Raw genomic sequence first — 18,561 nt, 5'->3', positions numbered from 1 at the left:
GGTAGGTAGAGGATCATCTATCTAGTCAAATCCGACAGTTGAGGTTACTGGAAACATTGCTAATCAACCACACGTTAAATCGAAGATGCCTCTGCGAAAGCCCAGAAGGTGGTCTTTCTCCGTCACTTCAATTATCTAGGCATATATCATTATTCGAAGCCGGATGTCGTCTCTAGAAGAAATCGCATACCATGAATCGAAAGTGTCCCTGGAACAGAGTGTACCTCAAGGACGTGACGTACCAGCAACGCGGCAAGGTGAATACGGCGTCGCTTGATCTCCGGTCCCGATCGTAAGTATAGAAAATCATGTCTTGCCAGATCTGCCTGCCTCAGGAATCCGAAACGATGGGCCCTCTTATGCCGACGCCAAACTCATCATTCATTTCATTCATCACAAGTCTTAACACGAGAATGACCTCGATCCCTTTCTTCCTCAGAATGGTGCAGCAGACGAAAGTAACGTCGTGCATGTATTCAAGCAAAACCTAATGAAAAGAAGATGCGAAATATCTAATATCATACCAGAACATGTCAATGCAAAAGACCATCGTATCTCACTCATCCCTACAATAAGAACTCGGCCATCTTCGAGCCTCTTGACCAAAACATTACTTGCGAAGCCCCAAATCACTGACCATCTTGGACATTGTACAACAGCTGATCTTCTTACCAACCAGATCCACAAGCTCCTCGTATCGGCAATTAGGCCTTTGACGCATATAAGCGCGGATCAAGTCATGGTCTCCCGGAGTCAGGATCTTGGGTCTGCCCGTGCGAGGAAGGCTTTTATTGTCTTTACCACGGACTGCCTCTTGCTGGCAGGTGCGGATAATCGTGGTGCGAGGAATGTCTGGAAAAGTTTTGGCGATTTTGTTGTACGAGAAATTGGCGTGGTTGCGCAGGGCGCAGATCTTTGTTCTCGTGATTGGAGAGAGTTCTGAGTGTCTGGGCATTTTGGATATGTTGGTTGCGCAGCTTGATTGTAGAGATAGGTATTGGGCGTGTGTAGTAGGGAGATAGAATGGATGTAACTTTGGAGGGTGAGAGATTGAAATGGATATTCAGGGTTGGTAGGAGGATGTCTCATGCGTGGAAAGGAGGGAGGCCTCCAGGTTTAGTATGCGAGCTCAGTCACAGTGTGGCAATGTGCTCGAGTTCGCCACGCCTGAGACGGCATATGTGTATAGTTAACCTACAGTTGACCCTATGAGAGCTTGCTTCGATGACGAGCTATGCTCTGAGCTCCTTGCATGACAGATCATAGGCGAGACACATACTGTAGTAACAGCTGAAAGCGAGAAACACAATCCTCCGATATAAACATATGACGTATGACGCCTTGTACCTGCCCTAAACTCCGCCGATCCCCGAAGAAGGAACACGCCTGGAAGCCTGAATATCCAGGCACAGTAAGGTGTCAAAACTTCTGCGGAACAACCCCGTCAGCTCATTCCATACTCGCCGAGTCGCCACAAACTTTAAACTTTTATTGTTCAACACATTCCCTCGACCCGCATTTTCGCGATAGCCCTCGTCCGCAAATCTGCATACACCGTCGCTTTTTCTCGTCTCAACGCAAGAATATCCTATACACCCGTTCATAAACATCCACGTCTCCCTCGCAATCTCAACCAAACTCCTCTCCCAAAAACACAGCCACAAGGTTACTCCCGCTCTCCCCGCGCTACCCTCAAAATGGCCGACGACTCCCTCTCCATCTACGACGAGATCGAAATCGAAGACATGACCTTTGACCCCGCGCTCCAAATCTACACATTCCCCTGCCCCTGCGGTGACCGTTTTGAAATCGCAATCGACGACCTACGTGACGGCGAGGAGATCGCCGTCTGCCCCAGTTGCAGTCTGATGATTAGGGTGATTTTCGACGTGGTATGTTATCTTATCTGGAGGAAAAGAGACCGTCAAGGCTTGCGCGAATGGAGAGGATCAGACTAACGTTTTTTTCTTCTCTTTTATTTTTACAGGCGGATCTCCCAAAGGCAGATTAATCATAATCTGAAGAGCATATGATTTTGAGAGACATCGATCTCATATTTTCACGGTGAATCGACGAGAATGGTCTGGGTCCCAGATCCACGGCTCCGAGTGTGCCGGGGCATACAGATAGTCTGGTCTTGCTCAGGGCGTACATCTCTTGTCCTGGCGTGATGTGGACATTAGTCCCTGTTTCGACGATCTCGAGGACATTCCCGAAAGACTCGGGTTGGCCTCATTTCTCGAGATCCCTCGTGGCTTTGCTCCCCTGGGCGGTGGCGACCCGAACTCAAGTGGACTGAAGGGTGGCTACACTACTTCTACGTCGCAAGCGGTGGCTTCAGAATCCCGGTCACGCGAGTCGGGGATCGCTACTTGCGGCCGAACCCATTGACCTTGAAAATCCACCTGCGGAGCTTGAGAAATTCTCTGCGAGGGTTGTTCCGATCAATTGGCAGATGGTGAACTGGTTAGGCGCTTGCACCAGCCACGTCTGACAACAGCCTTGTGCGGGCTTGTGATTCCACACTTTGTGTGAACCCGAGATGATGTGGCTGGTTCGGCGACTCTTATAGATTGTTACATTTGTGCGTGAAGGGGCCGAACGAATGAAAGCGTCTTGTCTGTACGGCACTTCGATGGAGATTGGTTTCCATTAAAATAATTCACAGCGAAAAAAAAGTATAGAAGACCTTGTGCTTATGCCAACAAATCCGGCAGAATGTACTCCTCGGTAAAGTTCCACAGCATGGACGAATCCTGAGTGTCAAAAGCCGCTCCAGTATACCAAGTATTCCGATGACCCTGCAGCGCATACAACTTCTTATAAAAGCCACCTGCAATCTCATCCCTCGCCACCGTCAACTCGAACGGAGTGTGACTGTGGTAAGCCACGAACTCAGGCTCCCCGGGAACCTTTTCCGCGAACCCATTGGCCTGCAATTTCTTAATATAGGACAGAATCTCGCCGCGAACAAAGTCGTCAGATAGCCCCGTTGGACTGCCGTACTTGACGTCAAAGACTCCAGGGATGGCGGTTGCGCTGACGGCGTAGACGCCCGGCAGTTTAGGGATTTGGTAGGGTGTGTTTGCCCCCACAGAGGTAGAGCTAAAGTTGCCAGGCAGGCCGGTGTTCTTCACGAGACTGGTGTAGTAGCCCGTGTTCATGAATTTGCCGAAGAGGCTGGATTCGAGCTCGTCAAGGTCGAAGGGCTTGAGCTTGTCGAGTTTCTGCGGGAAGGCGATCAGGAGTTTCTTCGCCTTGACTGTTCGACGGCCGGACGGAGTCTTCACTTCGAGCTGGATGCCCTCTTTTCGTCGATGGGGAGTGGACGCCACGTGGCTGCTTGTCCAGACGTCGTGACCCAGGATTTTGGTCGCATGCTGGTAGATTTCTTGATTGTTCTGGCTAGCGGTCACGAGGAATCCCGTGCCGATGTCTTGGATGATCTCCAGGCCAAAGTTCTTGAACACGTACAACGTGGGCTGGGAAAGAAAATCGCCTAGTCCCTGTCCGAAAGTGAAGATGGTGAACGCAGCATTGCCAACGTCTGGATATTTGGCGAGAAACTCGCCAAATGGGAGGAGCAGATCTTCGGGAACAGGGTCTGGGAGGAAGAATCCGGACTCGACTTTCGGGTATTGAGCAAGATGAGCCGCGTAGGTTTGCAATGCGGCTCGGGCGTCCGGGCTGGTATAGTTGACTGGCTTGGCCGATTGATCATCTAGATACACCGGTGAGCCACTGGTAAAATGCGGGTCGGTGACGAGCCATGAGACGTTCAGTCGATCAAAGTAGTTCTTAACAAGCTGATTATCGTGAAAGACGACCACACCGTAGTCCACATGAGTCTTGGTGACCGGGTCTTCGTAGGTGTTGGTATGACCGCCCAGTCTATCTTCCTTTTCGATGAGGATGACTGATTTGCCCTGATCACGTAGTCGGATAGCAGCGTATGTGCCTGCGGCACCGCCGCCTATGATGGCGACATCGCGTGTGAGACTATTGTCTTCTCCGTGGGCAAAGGCCGCAAGGGACAGCAGACCACAGATTGCCAGTGTTCGGCGGGCGCCTGATAGGATCATGTTGAATTCGAGGATGTTCAGCGCGTGAAATAGTGCCCGATATCCAGGATCTTTTAGTCGGCCCTTCTGTGAATCTTTCGTCTGCCACGGACCCTTATAAATTGTCTCCGATCAGCGTCTTCACACTGGACCGTAGCGAAGATCCCGCGAATATGCGAGTGGAAAGTCATAAAAATGAGGGAAAAAAAGCAAAGGCAACTCGACACAGCTGACGCCTGACTTGCACAAGCCCAGATTGAACATGTTCACTCCAGTGTGAGCCCCTGTGCAGCATTCCTTGTGGTAGCCGCCAGCCAGTTGATTGGCGTTGCTCCTCGTATTCTCTTAGGATCTCCGAGCTCCATCCCGAATGGACTTGCTAGGTCCTTGAGGTCCAAACACGGCCACAGTCTATTTGTCATGCCCGTCACGTCAAGCCGAGGAAGGATGAGCTGACTATACACATCCTCTGCTCAAGCGGCCAAAGATCGGCTGTCTTGGTCAGAATAGGCTCTAGACTTGTGTAACACACCCTCATACGCAGGAAGCTGCAAGTGTGATAGGCATGCATCATCAAGATCGAACAACTTGGCTGCGGTCTGGTATTGGTTGTGCCCGTACGATCGGCCATCACGATGTCACAATCTGAGGCGTCGCAGTTGAGTGAGAGATGGTCGTGTGATCCCCGCCGTGGATGCAAGATGAGACGACCGACCACGTTTTGATTTTCATGCTGCTGCTGTAGAAGTCAGGTGTTAATTTTCCGTGGTGGGGAGAACAAGAGGCCAAGCAGGCAGCGAGGGTGCTCTCACATCGTCAAGTCCGATTGAGTTACGATCTGCTTGCCCGCTTTGGGAATTGTGCACGGCCCGAGCCGATCAGCTGCACCTCTGCATCGAAACCTCCATCTCACAACGTTACGAGAGAAGATGGAGAGTTCTCTTTTGCAACCACATCGACCGTCGATCTCACTGTGGTCATCGTACAGACCCTCTGTCGGAAATCGCGCCTGACACGAAACATGAACGAGTTGTTATAACAATGTCTGAATTCGGAAATATCGCGCATTCATTTACTTGAACAAGGTACACTTCCAAGCGTCATGCTTGACCCCCCACATGCAATACACTCAGAGGTGCAGAAAGACAGAGACCGAGGATCGGTCTATAGATTCGACAAGTCACCGCCTCTGTCCTTTGCCTGCCCCAACCTCGATCAATGCGGGCAGGATTGTGCATACCGCGCTTTATGAGTCCACCTCTTGCCCATAAACATCCTTGGGCAGGTTAATGGACAGTTCGGAGTTCAAAAGGTCCGTCAGATTTGACCCGTCGCGCAAATAGATCCACTGTCCGTGGACAAAAGGACGTGAGTCCTGCTTCTCCAGCATGCTATCCCCTTCGAGGATCCAGTCGTATCTCTTAGGACCGGAGATTGGTGAACTCAGCCAGATTTGCTTGTTAGGGGGTTGCTTATTCAGGACGTAGGTGCCAATTGAAGGGAGAGTAATGTTGAGAACCCCGGCCTACACAAATGATTAGCACGTGAGCTTGGCGAGAGTGAGGAAGCCAGGACCGAGACTCTCGATTCTGTCCTGAGTCTCCCCAATATAACTCCCGCACCAGTCTTTTCGAGAATTTCGCTTACACTGTACTCTGCCTCGATGTCCGAGCCTTCTTCCTGCGCCTTCTCAAGCTCACCGAGGAGAATGTTGAAGTAGTGTTCCGAGTATTCATAGTATTCCTGATTTGTCAGAGGCGATGGCTCGGTTACATGTGCACTCAGTCCAGCGCCCGGGGAGCTTTGAGGATCGGAGGGTTTAGGGTCCTCGGAATCAGGCTGCAGGCCCTTCGAGAAGACCGCAGACGAGGCGAATGTCCGGGGCTGCGCAGGGTAGCTACGACGAAGAGGTGCCACGACTTGACGGGATGAAGCTGGGCGCACAGAGGTACGGAGAGCTGAGCCTGCTCGAAGCAGACGAGGCGCATTGCGAGACAGCATTTGTGATGAATGTGAGCAATTGATACCGCGACTCTTTAGAAGATTGGTCTTGATAAAGTTCTCTGGAAGCTCGAGTTGCGGAGAAGGCCTACATCATTTGCATGCGATGGGATTACACCGCCTTCCCGATGGGGTAGGAGTGGAGCTGAGACACGGGAGCTTGCAGATTTTGTGGATTCAGCAAGGGAAGAGGGAATCACACCTTGGAGTGCGCTCAAGATTTCTTTCGATTTGCAGCATTGACTTGATTCTGATACTTGATAGACCTTCCAGGCTTCACCTGTAGTTTCTCGTTCTGGCCCGGCGTGAAGCATTTGCCAGGTGACTAGATGGGTGGGTCTGTTTCCGCTTTCCAATGATGCATACTCGACCCTCAATCGTGGATGGCGATGCCCAGTCTGAAATACCCTCCCACACTCACACTGTGACACTACTCGTCTACTGCGATTGTATCGGTGTATCCCGAGCTAAAGAATGGACAAGCGACCAGCCAGGAAGATCACGTGTCTGGTTTCCCGGCAATGTTGATCTCATGCAACGAGAGACCGACGTATCAAGTCAGTCTGACTCGGACCTGCTCTCATTGCATGATCCGAGAAAGATTGATTTGGGTGAGTAGTTCCATTGCTTTAGTGAGGTCATGATCCTATGCTGATCATAATTTGATTCACCCATATTCCCCACACGGTTCATGTAAAAGCCGCTCTCATGGTCGTCATGCTCTTCTTCTCATATTCCTTGAGTACCGAGCAAGCCACAACCCGGGAGGAGGAGGTCTAGATTTGAGCGACCGTTCGAGCTAGTCGGGCTGTCCCGGTGAGTTTGTTTTTTGTTTGTTTTTTGTTTTCTTTTTCTTTTCAGAAAAAGGTCAACCACCACCAGATTGAGTCATCAACATCTCGTAATGCAATGTCATCCAGGCTGGTGATCCATGTTCTTCTTTACATCATTGGGCCGGTGAAGTGCATCGGGTGAGGATAGTAGACTGTTGGCCTTGGCAGGCTCCACCACGCGTATGCCGAGCCTTTTACAGTCGCACTGCACGCTACGTCAGTGCCAGTTTCTTCCCTAAAACTGGATCGTGACGGATGGGGCCGCCGACGATGAAGTGGAAGCTCCGAAGTCTGGACGGACACACGGCGGAGAGCGGTGGCTTTCTCCAGAGACCACGAGGTCATAGCCATTTGCCCAAGCCATGGACCCTTCCCTCGCCCACCACGCTATAAATCCCGAGATGCCTCGGATTGGGATAACCGGCCTACCAGGTCAATCGCAACTCATCACCCTCGCTGGCACGGTAGCTTGTCGTCCATCCTCGCTGGCACAATGCAGTTCACCACCTTGATGCTGGCATTGACTGCCACCCCTGCGCTTGCTTCCTTCAACTTCAACCCCCTGGAGCACTCGGCGGGGATCTCGCCGTACTTTTCTCCTCACAATCCCCCAATTGCAGTCTCTCCTCCGCAGGGCTGCAATGTCACCCGCGCAGCATTCCTCATCCGGCATGCTGCCATTTATGCCAACGATTTCGATTATGAGAGCTACCTGGAGCCGCTGGTGAAAAAGTTGCGAAACACGACCCAGGACTGGGCCTCGACTCAGTCCCTGCGATTCCTGGCCAACTGGACTGCGCCCGTGGATGATGAGCACCTGGAGAGATTGACCAGATTCGGCATGCAACAGGCGATGTTGCTCGGTGCTGATATCCGTCAACGATACAATCACCTCGATCTCCCCAAGAGGGTCTGGTCATCCACTGCGGATCGGACCGTCAAGAGCGCAGAGGCCTTCCTGGCCGGGTACACCCACAACAACACCAAGCTTGTCAACTTGACTCAGATCGAGGAGAGCAAGAAGTTGGGAGCGGATTCATTGACTCCGTACAAGAGCTGCAAGGCATACAGCTCTTCTTACGGTAGCAAGCAGTCTTCGGTACGTGTTCAAGCAAGCTCTTCCTTTCAAACCGAACCACGTTCTGTTCTCCCTTGACTAAACTGAATGGTATAGAAATTCATCGATGTCTACACCAAGCCCATCATCGCTCGTCTCAAGGCTGAGGTGCCTCGCTTCAACTTCACCCAGGACGATATCACTGCCATGTTTGAGTTCTGCGGCTACGAGACCGTCATCCGCGGGGATTCGCCTTTCTGTGCTCCTACCCTCTTCAATGCCGACGAGTGGCTGGGCTTCGAGTACGCCAACGACATCATGTATTTCCACAACGCCGGTTACGGTCGCGAGCTTTCCCCCTCCCTCGGCTTCCCCTGGGTCAATGCCACCGTGTCTGCCCTGGATGACGAGTCCTCCTCCCAGGAGCTGTATGTCTCCTTCACTCACCGTGAGCTCCCACCCACTGTGATCACCGCATTGGGACTCTACAACAACAGCGCCTTCACCGGCGCCAATGATGTCAACCAGACCATGCCCAACAACACCATCAACTACAACCGAGCCTGGAAGAGCAGTGAAATCCTGCCTTTCCTGACCAACATTGCCATCGAGAAGATGTCTTGCGAGAGCCCCGGCTTCGACGAGGGTTCGTATTACCGCGTTTTGAACAACGCCAGCCCCCAGCCTCTGGTTGGATGCCGTGACGGACCGGGCGGAAGCTGCTCCCAGGACCAATTCCTCAAGTTCATGAAGACCCGAGGAGAGTCGTATGGTGATTTCAACAAGGCCTGTGATGGCGATAATCTTCCCTCGTCGCTGTCTATCTATGAGGCTTGAAGTTACATCTGACAGTGCGAGTCCCGAGATTGACAGGTCACGAGGTGATGAGACTCCTTGAACGATTCGCATGAATGACGATCATGTTCTTGTAAAGATAGATTATACTTTTAATCCATATACCATTTCCAATATCTTGCATCAAGGTTGAAAAGTCGACATTAGGTGATAAGAAAGACCATTACTCAAACATCAGCCCTAACCAACCCCAGCCCGTTGAATCGATCGCGCATGCCGATTTGGGCTCTACGTGACCTCCCCACACATACCTCCCGTAGCCTGGAATCTGACAATTGACAGTCCCTGGAGATCACATTGATATACGGGAGCCCAACTGCCGCGCCAGACAAGCTTGAAGCAACAACCGTGGAACCGAGCAACGTGCTAGTCAAACCCGATTCCCGAACCACGTCTCGAACGATTCTGAATCGTTCAAGGACCCGATCGAACGCTCGGGTTTGACCAGACATTGAGCAAGAGATCTTTGACTACGTAAACAGCCCACAAGATAGGATTTGAAATAGGGGACGAAGGTAAATTCTTCCGACTGGACCTTTCATCCTCGTGGGTATCCATTTTATGCCCGCCTGGATCAATGGATGGATCCGGGCCTCACGAGGTATATCTTGTAGACGTTTGCCCACTTTTTGACCTTCATTTCATCCGACTATTGTCATTCCTCTAATATACCGTGCTATTATACCTCTATAATTCCTTACTACACTCAACATTCCCCTTTTCTCTTCCTCACCATCCAATCTCGAAACCCTTCATCTCTCCCTCTACCAATACAAACCGCCATGCCATCTACTACCACGCCTTCCACCACCCCCTCCTCCACTCCTCAATACAAACTCATCTTCCGCGTGCCCCCCTCCCACCTCGAACCCTGCAAACAAGCCGTTTTCGACGCCGGCGCCGGCGCCTACCCCGGCGGCATGTACGCCGACTGCTGCTGGGAAGTCCTGGGCATGGACCAATTCCGACCAACCGACAAGGCCTCCCCTTTCATCGGGCAACCGGGCCGACTGGAGCGCGTGGCCGAGTATCGGGTGGAGACGCTGTGCGTGGGCGAGGATGTGATGCGGGAGTCGGTGAAGGCGTTGCGCAAGGTGCATCCGTACGAGCAGATTGTGATTGAGGTGGTGCAGTTGATTGATATTGATGGGAAGGAGTTTTGGTGAGCTAGGTTGATGATGATGGGAATTGATCTTTGGAACCTCCGGGCTTGGAGAGGAGATTGGTGCTGATGAGAAGAAGATGGTAGTCGGGTAGGGCATGCATGCAAATGTGGCGTTGGAGGGTTGTTTTGTTTTGCGTTTGATCTTCAAATCTTAGCCGCGAATCTATGCTTCTGCGTTTTGATCCGGACTCTCCTTCCATTCTGGACTTCACTTCCTCACCACGCTCTGACACAGCAATGCCGAGCCGATCTCAACGGAGCGGTTACAGACCAAGTTCGGAAACGGCTCGGGTTTGGCCTGCTAACGATTGATCGGGAATTCGACGGATGATACCTTCAAAGGCGCTATTCAGGATAAGGTTTGGGGTAAACTCTAGCGATCGGCTTTGAGCGTTCAGGGCGAGCAGATGGAACAGCTCCATCATCTCGACTTCGACGGGAGCAATTGATTAAAGGAAAGCGAGGAGCCTCTGGTGTCATCGTAGTGGAGGTCGTCAATCAATAGTATCAGTTACCCATTCACATGTCGCGTTTATACAACTGGATCAAGACCGTTGCTAGCGTGTGTCAAGACTGGAATGTTGAATCAGCTGAGCGTGAGCTTGATTGTACAACTACCCAGTGCCCAGTGCCCTCAGATTGAGCTTCTGGAATCATTAGCGCCGATCTCGGGTCTGGATCACCGAGGGATGCATGAACCATACGCACCGTGGGAACGATGGCGCAGAAGGGGCCAAGGGCAGGGAGACCTTCCTTTCTTCAGCGTCGCGCAGTTTTAAGCCCCCCCTCTCCTTGTCTGAGCTCTGACATTTCCCCAGCTCTTGAGCTTCCTCGGCTGTCATTTCGTTTGCCGCCATCTCTCCAATCTCCATCGTCCTTGTATGACACCCGCACCACCATGGCCCCATCTGCCTCACCCCAAGAGACTCTGCCAGCAGCAGGCGCATGTGCTCAGGTCTCCGCCATTGACTCGGCCAGCCTCAGCAATCTACCTCTGGAGCCATATTTCCACTGCGATCTCCCCCGATTGCAGCGGGTGACCATTCCCGCCTTTTCTTTCATCATCACCAATGCCCGAGGCCGCCGGGTCTTGTTTGATCTGGGGCTGCGTAAGGACTGGACCAAGCTGTCGCCGACCGCGGTCGCCGAGGTCTATCATGATGAGCTGGGGATCAGATGCGAGCAGGATGTCCGGGACATTCTCGAAGCGCACGACGTGAGGGCAGAGGGGGTGGAAGCAATCATCTTGAGGTAATGCACTTTTTATCTGCTCCAGATAAAAGCGAGATCATCTCCAAGTCTCAGATCGTATCCACATATACTAAGGCATTGATCCAACAGTCATCACCATTTTGATCACATCGGCGACCCCTCTCGCTTTCCATCATCCACAGCTTTGGTTGTGGGACCTGGAGTCTGCGACGCTTTGATGCCGGGTTATCCAGACCAAGAAAACGCGGAAATTCTCACCTCGGACTACTTGTATGTTTGCCGCACACTCTCTCTCACCTCAAGATGTATTATCGGACGTCCATCTAATCCAGGATGGGATCTCTTCTATGCAGAAATCGCCCAGTCCGCGAGATTGACTTCACCCAGAGTGATCTCTCCCTCTTAGGTCTACCCGCTTTGGACTACTTTGGCGATGGCTCGCTGTATCTGTTGAGTACTCCCGGCCACGCAGTGGGCCACATGGCTGCATTAGTCCGCACCACCGCCGACGGCACCGAGTCATCCTTTGTACTGTTGGGCGGCGATGCCTGCCATCATTGCGGCGAGCTTCGTCCGTCGACGAGACGGCCCCTGCCTTCTTCTCGATCATCGTGTGTTGCCAGCTTCCTCGAAACTCACGACATGGACGGAACGCAACCTTTCTTCCAGATCCAGCGGGATCCACAGTACGCTGCGTACTGCAATGACAGTGACGAAGCACAGCGGACCATCTTTCAGTTGCAGCGCTTTGACGCCCTGGATAGTGTCTTGATCATTTTCGCCCACGATCTCACTTTGAAGACAATCATCGACGAGTTCCCAGCGACGCTGAACGATTGGCGTGCAAAGGGCTGGGGAGACAGCGGTCGATGGCGTTTCCTTCAGGATTTTGAACCCATGGAAAATCTGTAAATAATCGACCATTGTCTGCCCCTGCCCTGTCCCCTGTTGGGAGTGGACGGTTACCGATCGCATGGGGTGGTTTTGCACTTTGTACGGAGCGGCTCGGGTTAGACTCGTCTTGGCACGATTCCCTTCTCCAACTATACCCGCCTCGGAGTATAGAGTACAGCGACCATCAGCTTGAGTATCATTGACTTGACACCTGGAGGAAAAATGTCAAAGCTCCCGCCTTATTACTCAAACACCTGGCCTAGCCGGAACTGTGCTGTCATAGATTCAAAATCTGTCATGTGGTGGAGTACCTCCATCGCTTGACACCCCTCGGCTTTGAATACCCGGGGCATCAGAGCCTTCAAACCCGAAATCCGAGGCCGGCTCAACACGGCCATAGAGTGACACTCGAGATCATTGAAAGGTGCATGAGTTACCCCGAGAAAGAAAGCAGAACAGCAAGAAGCAGATTTTCAATTCCTTGATGCAGATTCTCTTTCTCAACACACCGGTGGAAGCCTGCAAGATGGATCACGAAAAACAGACGCACGAACCAACAATGACAACGGAAACAAACCAGCAGGTACTTGACTCAGACTCGGAACGAGACCAACAACATACCGGCCTGAGCAAGCAACCATCAATATGTGAAAAAGAAGATCAAGACCTAGATGGCTGGCGAGGATGGCTAGTAGTCACCGCGGCTGCGTGTTCGCTTTTTATCTATCTCGGCGAGATCTATTCATGGGGTGTTTTGCAGTCTGAGCTTGTCAAGACTACGACATTTTCAATGACGACGTTGACTTTTGTCGGTTCGCTGGCTACTTCGTTCATGGTGTCTTTGAGCATATTGGTGGGCATGACTATCCGCCGATTCGGATATCAAAAAACGGCATTTGCGGGTGCGGTTCTCATGGGCCTGGGTGAATTTCTGGCCAGTTGGGTTACGGACAATCTGGCTGGCTTGTTCATTTGTCATAGTGTATTGTTTGGAGTGGGAGGAGGGTTGACCATCATGGTATGTAGTACATCAAGGTCTTCATTTGAGAAGGGGTTCCCGTCCGTGAACAGTGGCAGGGACGCATCGAGGCCGGAGTACACGAACCGAACCATTTGCTGACTCGTCCTAGCCCTGTTCGACCGCACCTCTCAGGTGGTTTCGAAAGCACCGTGGTCTTGCGACCGGCATTGTATTTGGGGGAGGTAGTCTTGGAGCTGCAACCATGAGCGTGGCCGCAAATTTGCTTGTCACCTCTGTTGGTGTTGCATGGACTCTGCGAATCTTTGGTCTTCTTGCCTGGGCAGTTTGCGTTCCTGCAGCATGTCTGATTCGACAACCAGAAAGTGCCGCAGCAGCTGTACCTCAGCTCCAATGGTAAGTTCTTGGACCTGTCAGTTTTAGGACTTGAACTCTCCGACTAATAACCGTCAATTACCTTTCATCGCCCTCTAGGTACCGATTCAGAGAACGTCAATTCATCCTCCTCTTTATCGGCAGTGCCCTTGGCTGTTTCCCGCTCTTCATCCCCTCATACTTCATTCCAATCTACGCCCGCACCGTGTCCACCCAACGCGTGGCCGTCATCATCCTCGCAATGTGGAACATTGCATCCACGATCGGACGAGTCCTCGCCGGCTTCCTCGCCGACGCCATGCTCGGCCCATTGAACAGTCTCATTTTGTCTCTCTTACTGGCCGGCATCAGCGCCCTTGCCATTTGGCCATTTGCCAGCTCCGTGGCGGTTCTCTCCGTCTTTGTCGTGCTGAATGGCCTCGGATGCGGGGCCTTTTTCAGTCTTATCCCTGCTACTGTTGGATCGATGTTTGGTGCGAAGAATACGATGGGTGTTTTGCCGGTGTTGTGGGCTGGATGGTTCTTTGGCTATTTCTTTGTGAGTGTCGCCTTTTCTTTGCGCCAGTAACTTCCGTCTTTGACGATATGGGCGAGTGCCATTTCAAGCCCCCCCAAAAAAGCCGGGCTAATCAAGCGTCCAGGGCTCACCTATCGCCGCTGGAATCTATTCCCTCTCTGACAAGGAGGCCGACACCGCTGCATACAGACCAGCGGCATATTATGCAGGAGGTATGTCTCTCGTCGGTCTAGCATTTATCGTGGTTATTCGGTGTCTATATTCCTGCAAGATCCTGGCGCGTGTGTGAGACAGTCATGAACACGACCATGACTATACAGGGGGAGGGTGCTTTTCACATGGTACTGTACATACTAGAGATCCAAGCATTAGAGGGATTTTAGAAATCTAGACTTGCATGACGGACCTTGACTCTCAAAATTTCAAGGCGATTTCTTCGCTCATTTGAACTTGTAGATTTCACTGTACCAAAATGTCTGCGTCAAGGTGAATATCACTCCCATTCCGTCTATCTCTCCTCCTTGAAGGCCTTCCCTTAGCTGCCCGGGTCCAAACTCTACCTACTTAGTACCTACCCGTCAAAAGAAATGAACCCGTTCCCCAAACCATCCAGAAACTCCCGAACCTGGTCGATTCGATGCTAGTCCAGCCCCGTAACCATCGAACTCCACAGCCCGAGCTTCCAAATGAGGAATGGAAGAAATGCGCTGCGAACCCTCTGCACTCGCCGAATGGTTAAACTACGCCCTGGCGTCTTTTCAAAAAGGATACTGGGCAGTGCGCACTGTGCACATTATCCTCGGGAGAGAAATCTCATTCTCTGCATATTGGCCCGGACGTTCGAATCTCCGAGGTGCATGTTCGGTGGAAATGGACCTTGCTCGGACCCGGTAGTTGCAATGGTTGGGTTCTCGGAAATTCCGAATCGGCAACTTGACGGCTTTCGCGTTATGTACATGTCCATGTAGTATATGTATGGCACTAGCTCGAGACCATGTGTGTGTACGGTAGCATTCTTCTGTAAACTCTCCCACATTCGAATGTTGACTTGACTGCCAATTATTGTGTCTCGTCAGAGACACTACAACAGTAGTTTAGGCTAACTTCTTTGGGATATACGCTTAGGGGGGGGGGGGGGGGCCCATATAATAGTATTCTTTTTTTCCCTAGGGGGAGAGGCGTTCTGCCATAGCGGTCTGCGAAGTACAAATCATGTGACTTACGATCTATCAACCTGGCTTTTACGGCCGCAACGCTAGCCCATAATTGGCTAGAATCGACGGATCTAGCTGCCAGTTGATACAACTAGCGACGATACTACTAGCTACAGCCTACGATGCTGGCTGCGTTCCTGGCTGCGTTCCTGGCTGCGTTCCTGGCTGCGTTCCTAGCTGCGTTCCTAGCTGCGTTACTGGCTATGTTCCTGGCTGCGTTACTAGCTGCGTTCCTAGCTGCGTTACTGGCTACGGATCTGGCTGCGGATCTGGCTGCGATACTGGCTGCGTTCCTAGCTGCGTTCCTGGCTGCGATGCTGGCTGCGATGCTGGTGCGGATCTGGCTACGATGCTGGCTACGATGCGAGCTCGGCGTATAGGATTTAGAATGTTGTCGTGGCCTCTGACGAGGCACATTTTCAGTCCTAAGACCACTTTGATCCTAGGACAGCTAGTATATGGATGATATCTCATTTTCGCTACTCACGGGACCAGCAGATACTGTGAATCACTCCACGACATAAAACACAATCTACCTAGCTAGGTAGCAGGTATGTACAGTCCTAAGAGCAATGTCTTCGACCGTCTTTCTACCACTCTGTGCTACCTAAGTACCTTCCAATGAACCTACATTACCGAGGACGGGCCCCCGACAGGTCCAAGGCGTAAGGTTCTCCGTAAGAAATACATACAAATCAATGGAAATCAAACCCCCTCCCACCCCTCGATATCCCCAAAGCAGCGAAACCCGTCCGAAAGCTTCATCCGACTTTATCCCGTGCAGGTGGGGGCCGTCCCCGACTCCCCGAGCCTCTAAAGTTTTTCACTGTATCTAAGTAAACTCTGGAAGGTCGTGGGACATCCGAGTCTCCATCCCCATCCCCATCCCATCCGAAGAACGTCCGCGGGAGACCGGAAGAGCCGAGAGATATCATGTTCCCTTTGTTTATAAGCGGATATCCCAATACTTGTGCTTTGATGCGTACTTCATCCATTTATGGAAAAGGCCATGTGTTTCCCGCTCTGGGTCCGGAAATCGGTGTAGAATGCGGGGAATATGGGGAAATATACCTCCTTTATCTCGGAACTCGGAATCCACAATCGAGGATGTAGCTGGAGGTAGTAGGTCCCAAGGCTGGCTATGTCCATCTTGGTAGGAGGTTGCTACAGTATGAGGGTGGACTTCTTCGGCTTGGAAGTCACTAAATAGTAAGGTACCTTAGCTTTGCACTGCGCACTGCGCACTATGCGGTAGGTGAGATGGTAGATACCGTGTATTAGGTACTAGGTACTAGGTAATGGGCAGATTTCCATGTCTCGTGGTCTGCTCAAGCTTCACCTTCGCCAATGTGGGGAATGACATGACTGTTCAGCCAAGCGTTGATGAGCGGAAGGAGCTACCTAGTTGGGTCCGTGGTATTCTGCGCGATAGGACGGGGAATTCACCGTTAGAAATGAGTAAATGGGCCTGGTCACAGCAGAAACCTGTCAGGTGGCTCAATCCTGAAAATTAAGGTCAAATCTAGTGACCGCGTGCGTGGGGACATCAAAGCGAGAAAAACAAAGGCCCGGGTACGGGTTAAAATAGTCCGGGGTACGTCAAAAGACTGCCATGAACCTCGGAAAAGGAGAGAGCGAACCGGTATCTTGGCAGGTATATAATGGTTGGTGATACTTTGATCTAGAAAGGAAAAAAAAAAACAGCCTGCTTTTCTCTCCACCTTTCCCTATCGCAACATGCGTCCTCTCTCACCTTCTCTTGCCCTGCTGGCGTTTTTCCACCTAGCCCTCGCCTCACCGATCAATACCTCCTCTGGATCATCCTGCGACCCACCAAGCGAGAAGCACAAGCCCGGGTCAACAGATGACTACATCAACTGGCGCACGTTTTCTGGCCACGGCGTCAATCTAGGCGGCTGGCTCGAGCAAGAGTCCACCATCGACACCACATGGTGGTCCACCTATGGAGCCAACGCCGCCGACGAATGGACCATTTGTGCAAATCTAGGACCCGAGGAATGTTCGCGGGTCTTTGAAGCTCGATACAGAACTTTCATCACAACGTCCGATATCGATCGGCTCGCTGGCGCGGGGGTCTCGATTCTTCGCATCCCCACGACCTACGCCGCCTGGGTGCGAGTTCCGGGGTCACAATTGTACTCGGGTCATCAGCAGGAGTATCTGCGAAAAGTCGCGGACCATGCGATCAAGAAGCATGGGATGCATATCATATTGGACCTTCATTCACTTCCTGGCGGGACGAACGGTTTGGATATTGGTGAAAAGGTGGGCAATTGGGGCTGGTGGCATAATGAGACCGCGCTGGAATGGTCACTTCGCGCCGTGGACGCGGTCGTCGCCTTTGTACAGTCGTCGACGAGACCGCAGAGCTACACCATTGAACCGATAAATGAGCCGGTTGATAATCGGGATTTTGCGACTTTCGGCACGCCTGCTGCTTTGTCGGATCTCGGCGCGCAATGGCTGCTCCTGTACTTCCGCGAGGTGATTGCGCGGGTGAAGAAAGTGAATCCGCGGATTCCCGTGATGTTGCAGGGAAGTTTCCAGACGGAGGAGTTCTGGTCGCCGCATTTTGAAGCCTCGGAGAACATTGTCTTCGACTTGCATCATTACTATTTCCAATTCCCGCAGGCGACAAGCGCAAACGTGTCGACGTATATTTGCAGGGATGCCAGAGCTTCGGCGGGTGATGGCAAGTTTCCTACTTTCGTGGGCGAATGGGCGATTGAGACTGGAGGTCGGAATGAACTGGCATTGCGTGGACAGAATTTGCAGGCGGGTCTGTCGGCGTGGTCGCAATTCACTCGTGGTAGTACTTATTGGACGGCCAAGTTCTGGAACAATGCGACCGTGGTAGGTGAGGGGATCAAGCAGGATTATTGGAATTATGAGGAGATGATCGCGGAGGGCACGTTCAAGGGAAAGTCCCTGATCAAGGATTTCTGTAGTTAGAGGAAGCGTTCAACCTGTGATAAATGTCTGTACATACAACTTTTCAATTGGAGAGACAAATCTCAGTGTCTGAAAGAAGGCTGAGAGTGTCCTCCTGCCGTCTCGTGTTTCTCTCGTGTTTCTCTCTTCTTGTCTGGAAGCCCACATATATCAAAAGATCAAGGCTCGCATCGAAGGCGGCAAAAGTTCTCTGGGACCCCGGCCCGTCGAGCAGACCCGGCAATCATCAGCACCGAGAGGAATACGTCGGACGAGGAAGAGACGGCCTTCTGTAGATAACCATACCCAATCTTGTTGAAGGTATCCCCAAAAGACTTTTGCAGAGTGTTCTTGCGTTTTGCAAAGAGACGCGTTGAAGTCTTAAGCAGACAGATGAGATCAATTGTCAGGACAATCGATGCGTCCTCTCGTCCAGATGAGCGACT

The 18,561-nt window shown here is 51.8% G+C and overlaps 9 protein-coding genes across 9 annotated transcripts; 6 read left to right on the top strand and 3 right to left on the bottom strand.

Annotated features, from left to right (window-relative positions):
* Window positions 1-331: 331 nt before the first annotated feature.
* N7539_004573 (uncharacterized protein) lies at window positions 332-955 on the bottom strand (the record flags this gene model as incomplete). The annotated part of the gene is made up of 2 exons (XM_056934175.1): window positions 332-487; window positions 638-955. The coding sequence occupies 2 exons, from the start codon at window positions 953-955 to the stop codon at window positions 332-334; spliced, it is 474 nt and encodes a 157-aa protein (XP_056791716.1).
* A 742-nt stretch (window positions 956-1,697) lies between these two features.
* dph3 (CSL family zinc fnger-containing protein) lies at window positions 1,698-2,011 on the top strand (the record flags this gene model as incomplete). Its single annotated transcript, XM_056934174.1, has 2 exons — window positions 1,698-1,892; window positions 1,988-2,011. 2 exons carry the CDS (start codon window positions 1,698-1,700, stop codon window positions 2,009-2,011), a joined length of 219 nt encoding a protein of 72 aa, XP_056791715.1.
* Window positions 2,012-2,696: 685 nt separating this feature from the next.
* N7539_004571 (amine oxidase, flavin-containing superfamily) lies at window positions 2,697-4,082 on the bottom strand (the record flags this gene model as incomplete). Its single annotated transcript, XM_056934173.1, has 1 exon — window positions 2,697-4,082. The coding sequence occupies one exon, from the start codon at window positions 4,080-4,082 to the stop codon at window positions 2,697-2,699; it is 1,386 nt and encodes a 461-aa protein (XP_056791714.1).
* A 1,225-nt stretch (window positions 4,083-5,307) lies between these two features.
* Window positions 5,308-6,062, bottom strand: N7539_004570 (frataxin family protein; the record flags this gene model as incomplete). The annotated part of the gene is made up of 2 exons (XM_056934172.1): window positions 5,308-5,586; window positions 5,709-6,062. The coding sequence occupies 2 exons, from the start codon at window positions 6,060-6,062 to the stop codon at window positions 5,308-5,310; spliced, it is 633 nt and encodes a 210-aa protein (XP_056791713.1).
* A 1,326-nt stretch (window positions 6,063-7,388) lies between these two features.
* On the top strand, window positions 7,389-8,789 carry N7539_004569 (putative histidine acid phosphatase; the record flags this gene model as incomplete). The annotated part of the gene is made up of 2 exons (XM_056934171.1): window positions 7,389-7,994; window positions 8,070-8,789. 2 exons carry the CDS (start codon window positions 7,389-7,391, stop codon window positions 8,787-8,789), a joined length of 1,326 nt encoding a protein of 441 aa, XP_056791712.1.
* Window positions 8,790-9,589: 800 nt separating this feature from the next.
* On the top strand, window positions 9,590-9,973 carry N7539_004568 (uncharacterized protein; the record flags this gene model as incomplete). Its single annotated transcript, XM_056934170.1, has 1 exon — window positions 9,590-9,973. One exon carries the CDS (start codon window positions 9,590-9,592, stop codon window positions 9,971-9,973), a length of 384 nt encoding a protein of 127 aa, XP_056791711.1.
* Window positions 9,974-10,870: 897 nt separating this feature from the next.
* Window positions 10,871-12,096, top strand: N7539_004567 (MBL fold metallo-hydrolase; the record flags this gene model as incomplete). The annotated part of the gene is made up of 3 exons (XM_056934169.1): window positions 10,871-11,223; window positions 11,314-11,454; window positions 11,538-12,096. 3 exons carry the CDS (start codon window positions 10,871-10,873, stop codon window positions 12,094-12,096), a joined length of 1,053 nt encoding a protein of 350 aa, XP_056791710.1.
* Window positions 12,097-12,604: 508 nt separating this feature from the next.
* Window positions 12,605-14,238, top strand: N7539_004566 (uncharacterized protein; the record flags this gene model as incomplete). The annotated part of the gene is made up of 4 exons (XM_056934168.1): window positions 12,605-13,096; window positions 13,209-13,453; window positions 13,532-13,970; window positions 14,074-14,238. 4 exons carry the CDS (start codon window positions 12,605-12,607, stop codon window positions 14,236-14,238), a joined length of 1,341 nt encoding a protein of 446 aa, XP_056791709.1.
* A 2,662-nt stretch (window positions 14,239-16,900) lies between these two features.
* Window positions 16,901-18,136, top strand: N7539_004565 (uncharacterized protein; the record flags this gene model as incomplete). Its single annotated transcript, XM_056934167.1, has 1 exon — window positions 16,901-18,136. The coding sequence occupies one exon, from the start codon at window positions 16,901-16,903 to the stop codon at window positions 18,134-18,136; it is 1,236 nt and encodes a 411-aa protein (XP_056791708.1).
* Window positions 18,137-18,561: the final 425 nt, after the last annotated feature.

The sequence above is a fragment of the Penicillium diatomitis genome (genome assembly GCF_028827545.1).
Source record: "Penicillium diatomitis strain IBT 30728 chromosome Unknown utg000004l_segment0_segment0, whole genome shotgun sequence".
Taxonomy (NCBI): domain Eukaryota; kingdom Fungi; phylum Ascomycota; class Eurotiomycetes; order Eurotiales; family Aspergillaceae; genus Penicillium; species Penicillium diatomitis.
The sequence above is the reverse complement of the archived record's forward strand: the minus strand, read 5'-3'. Positions and strand labels throughout refer to the sequence as shown.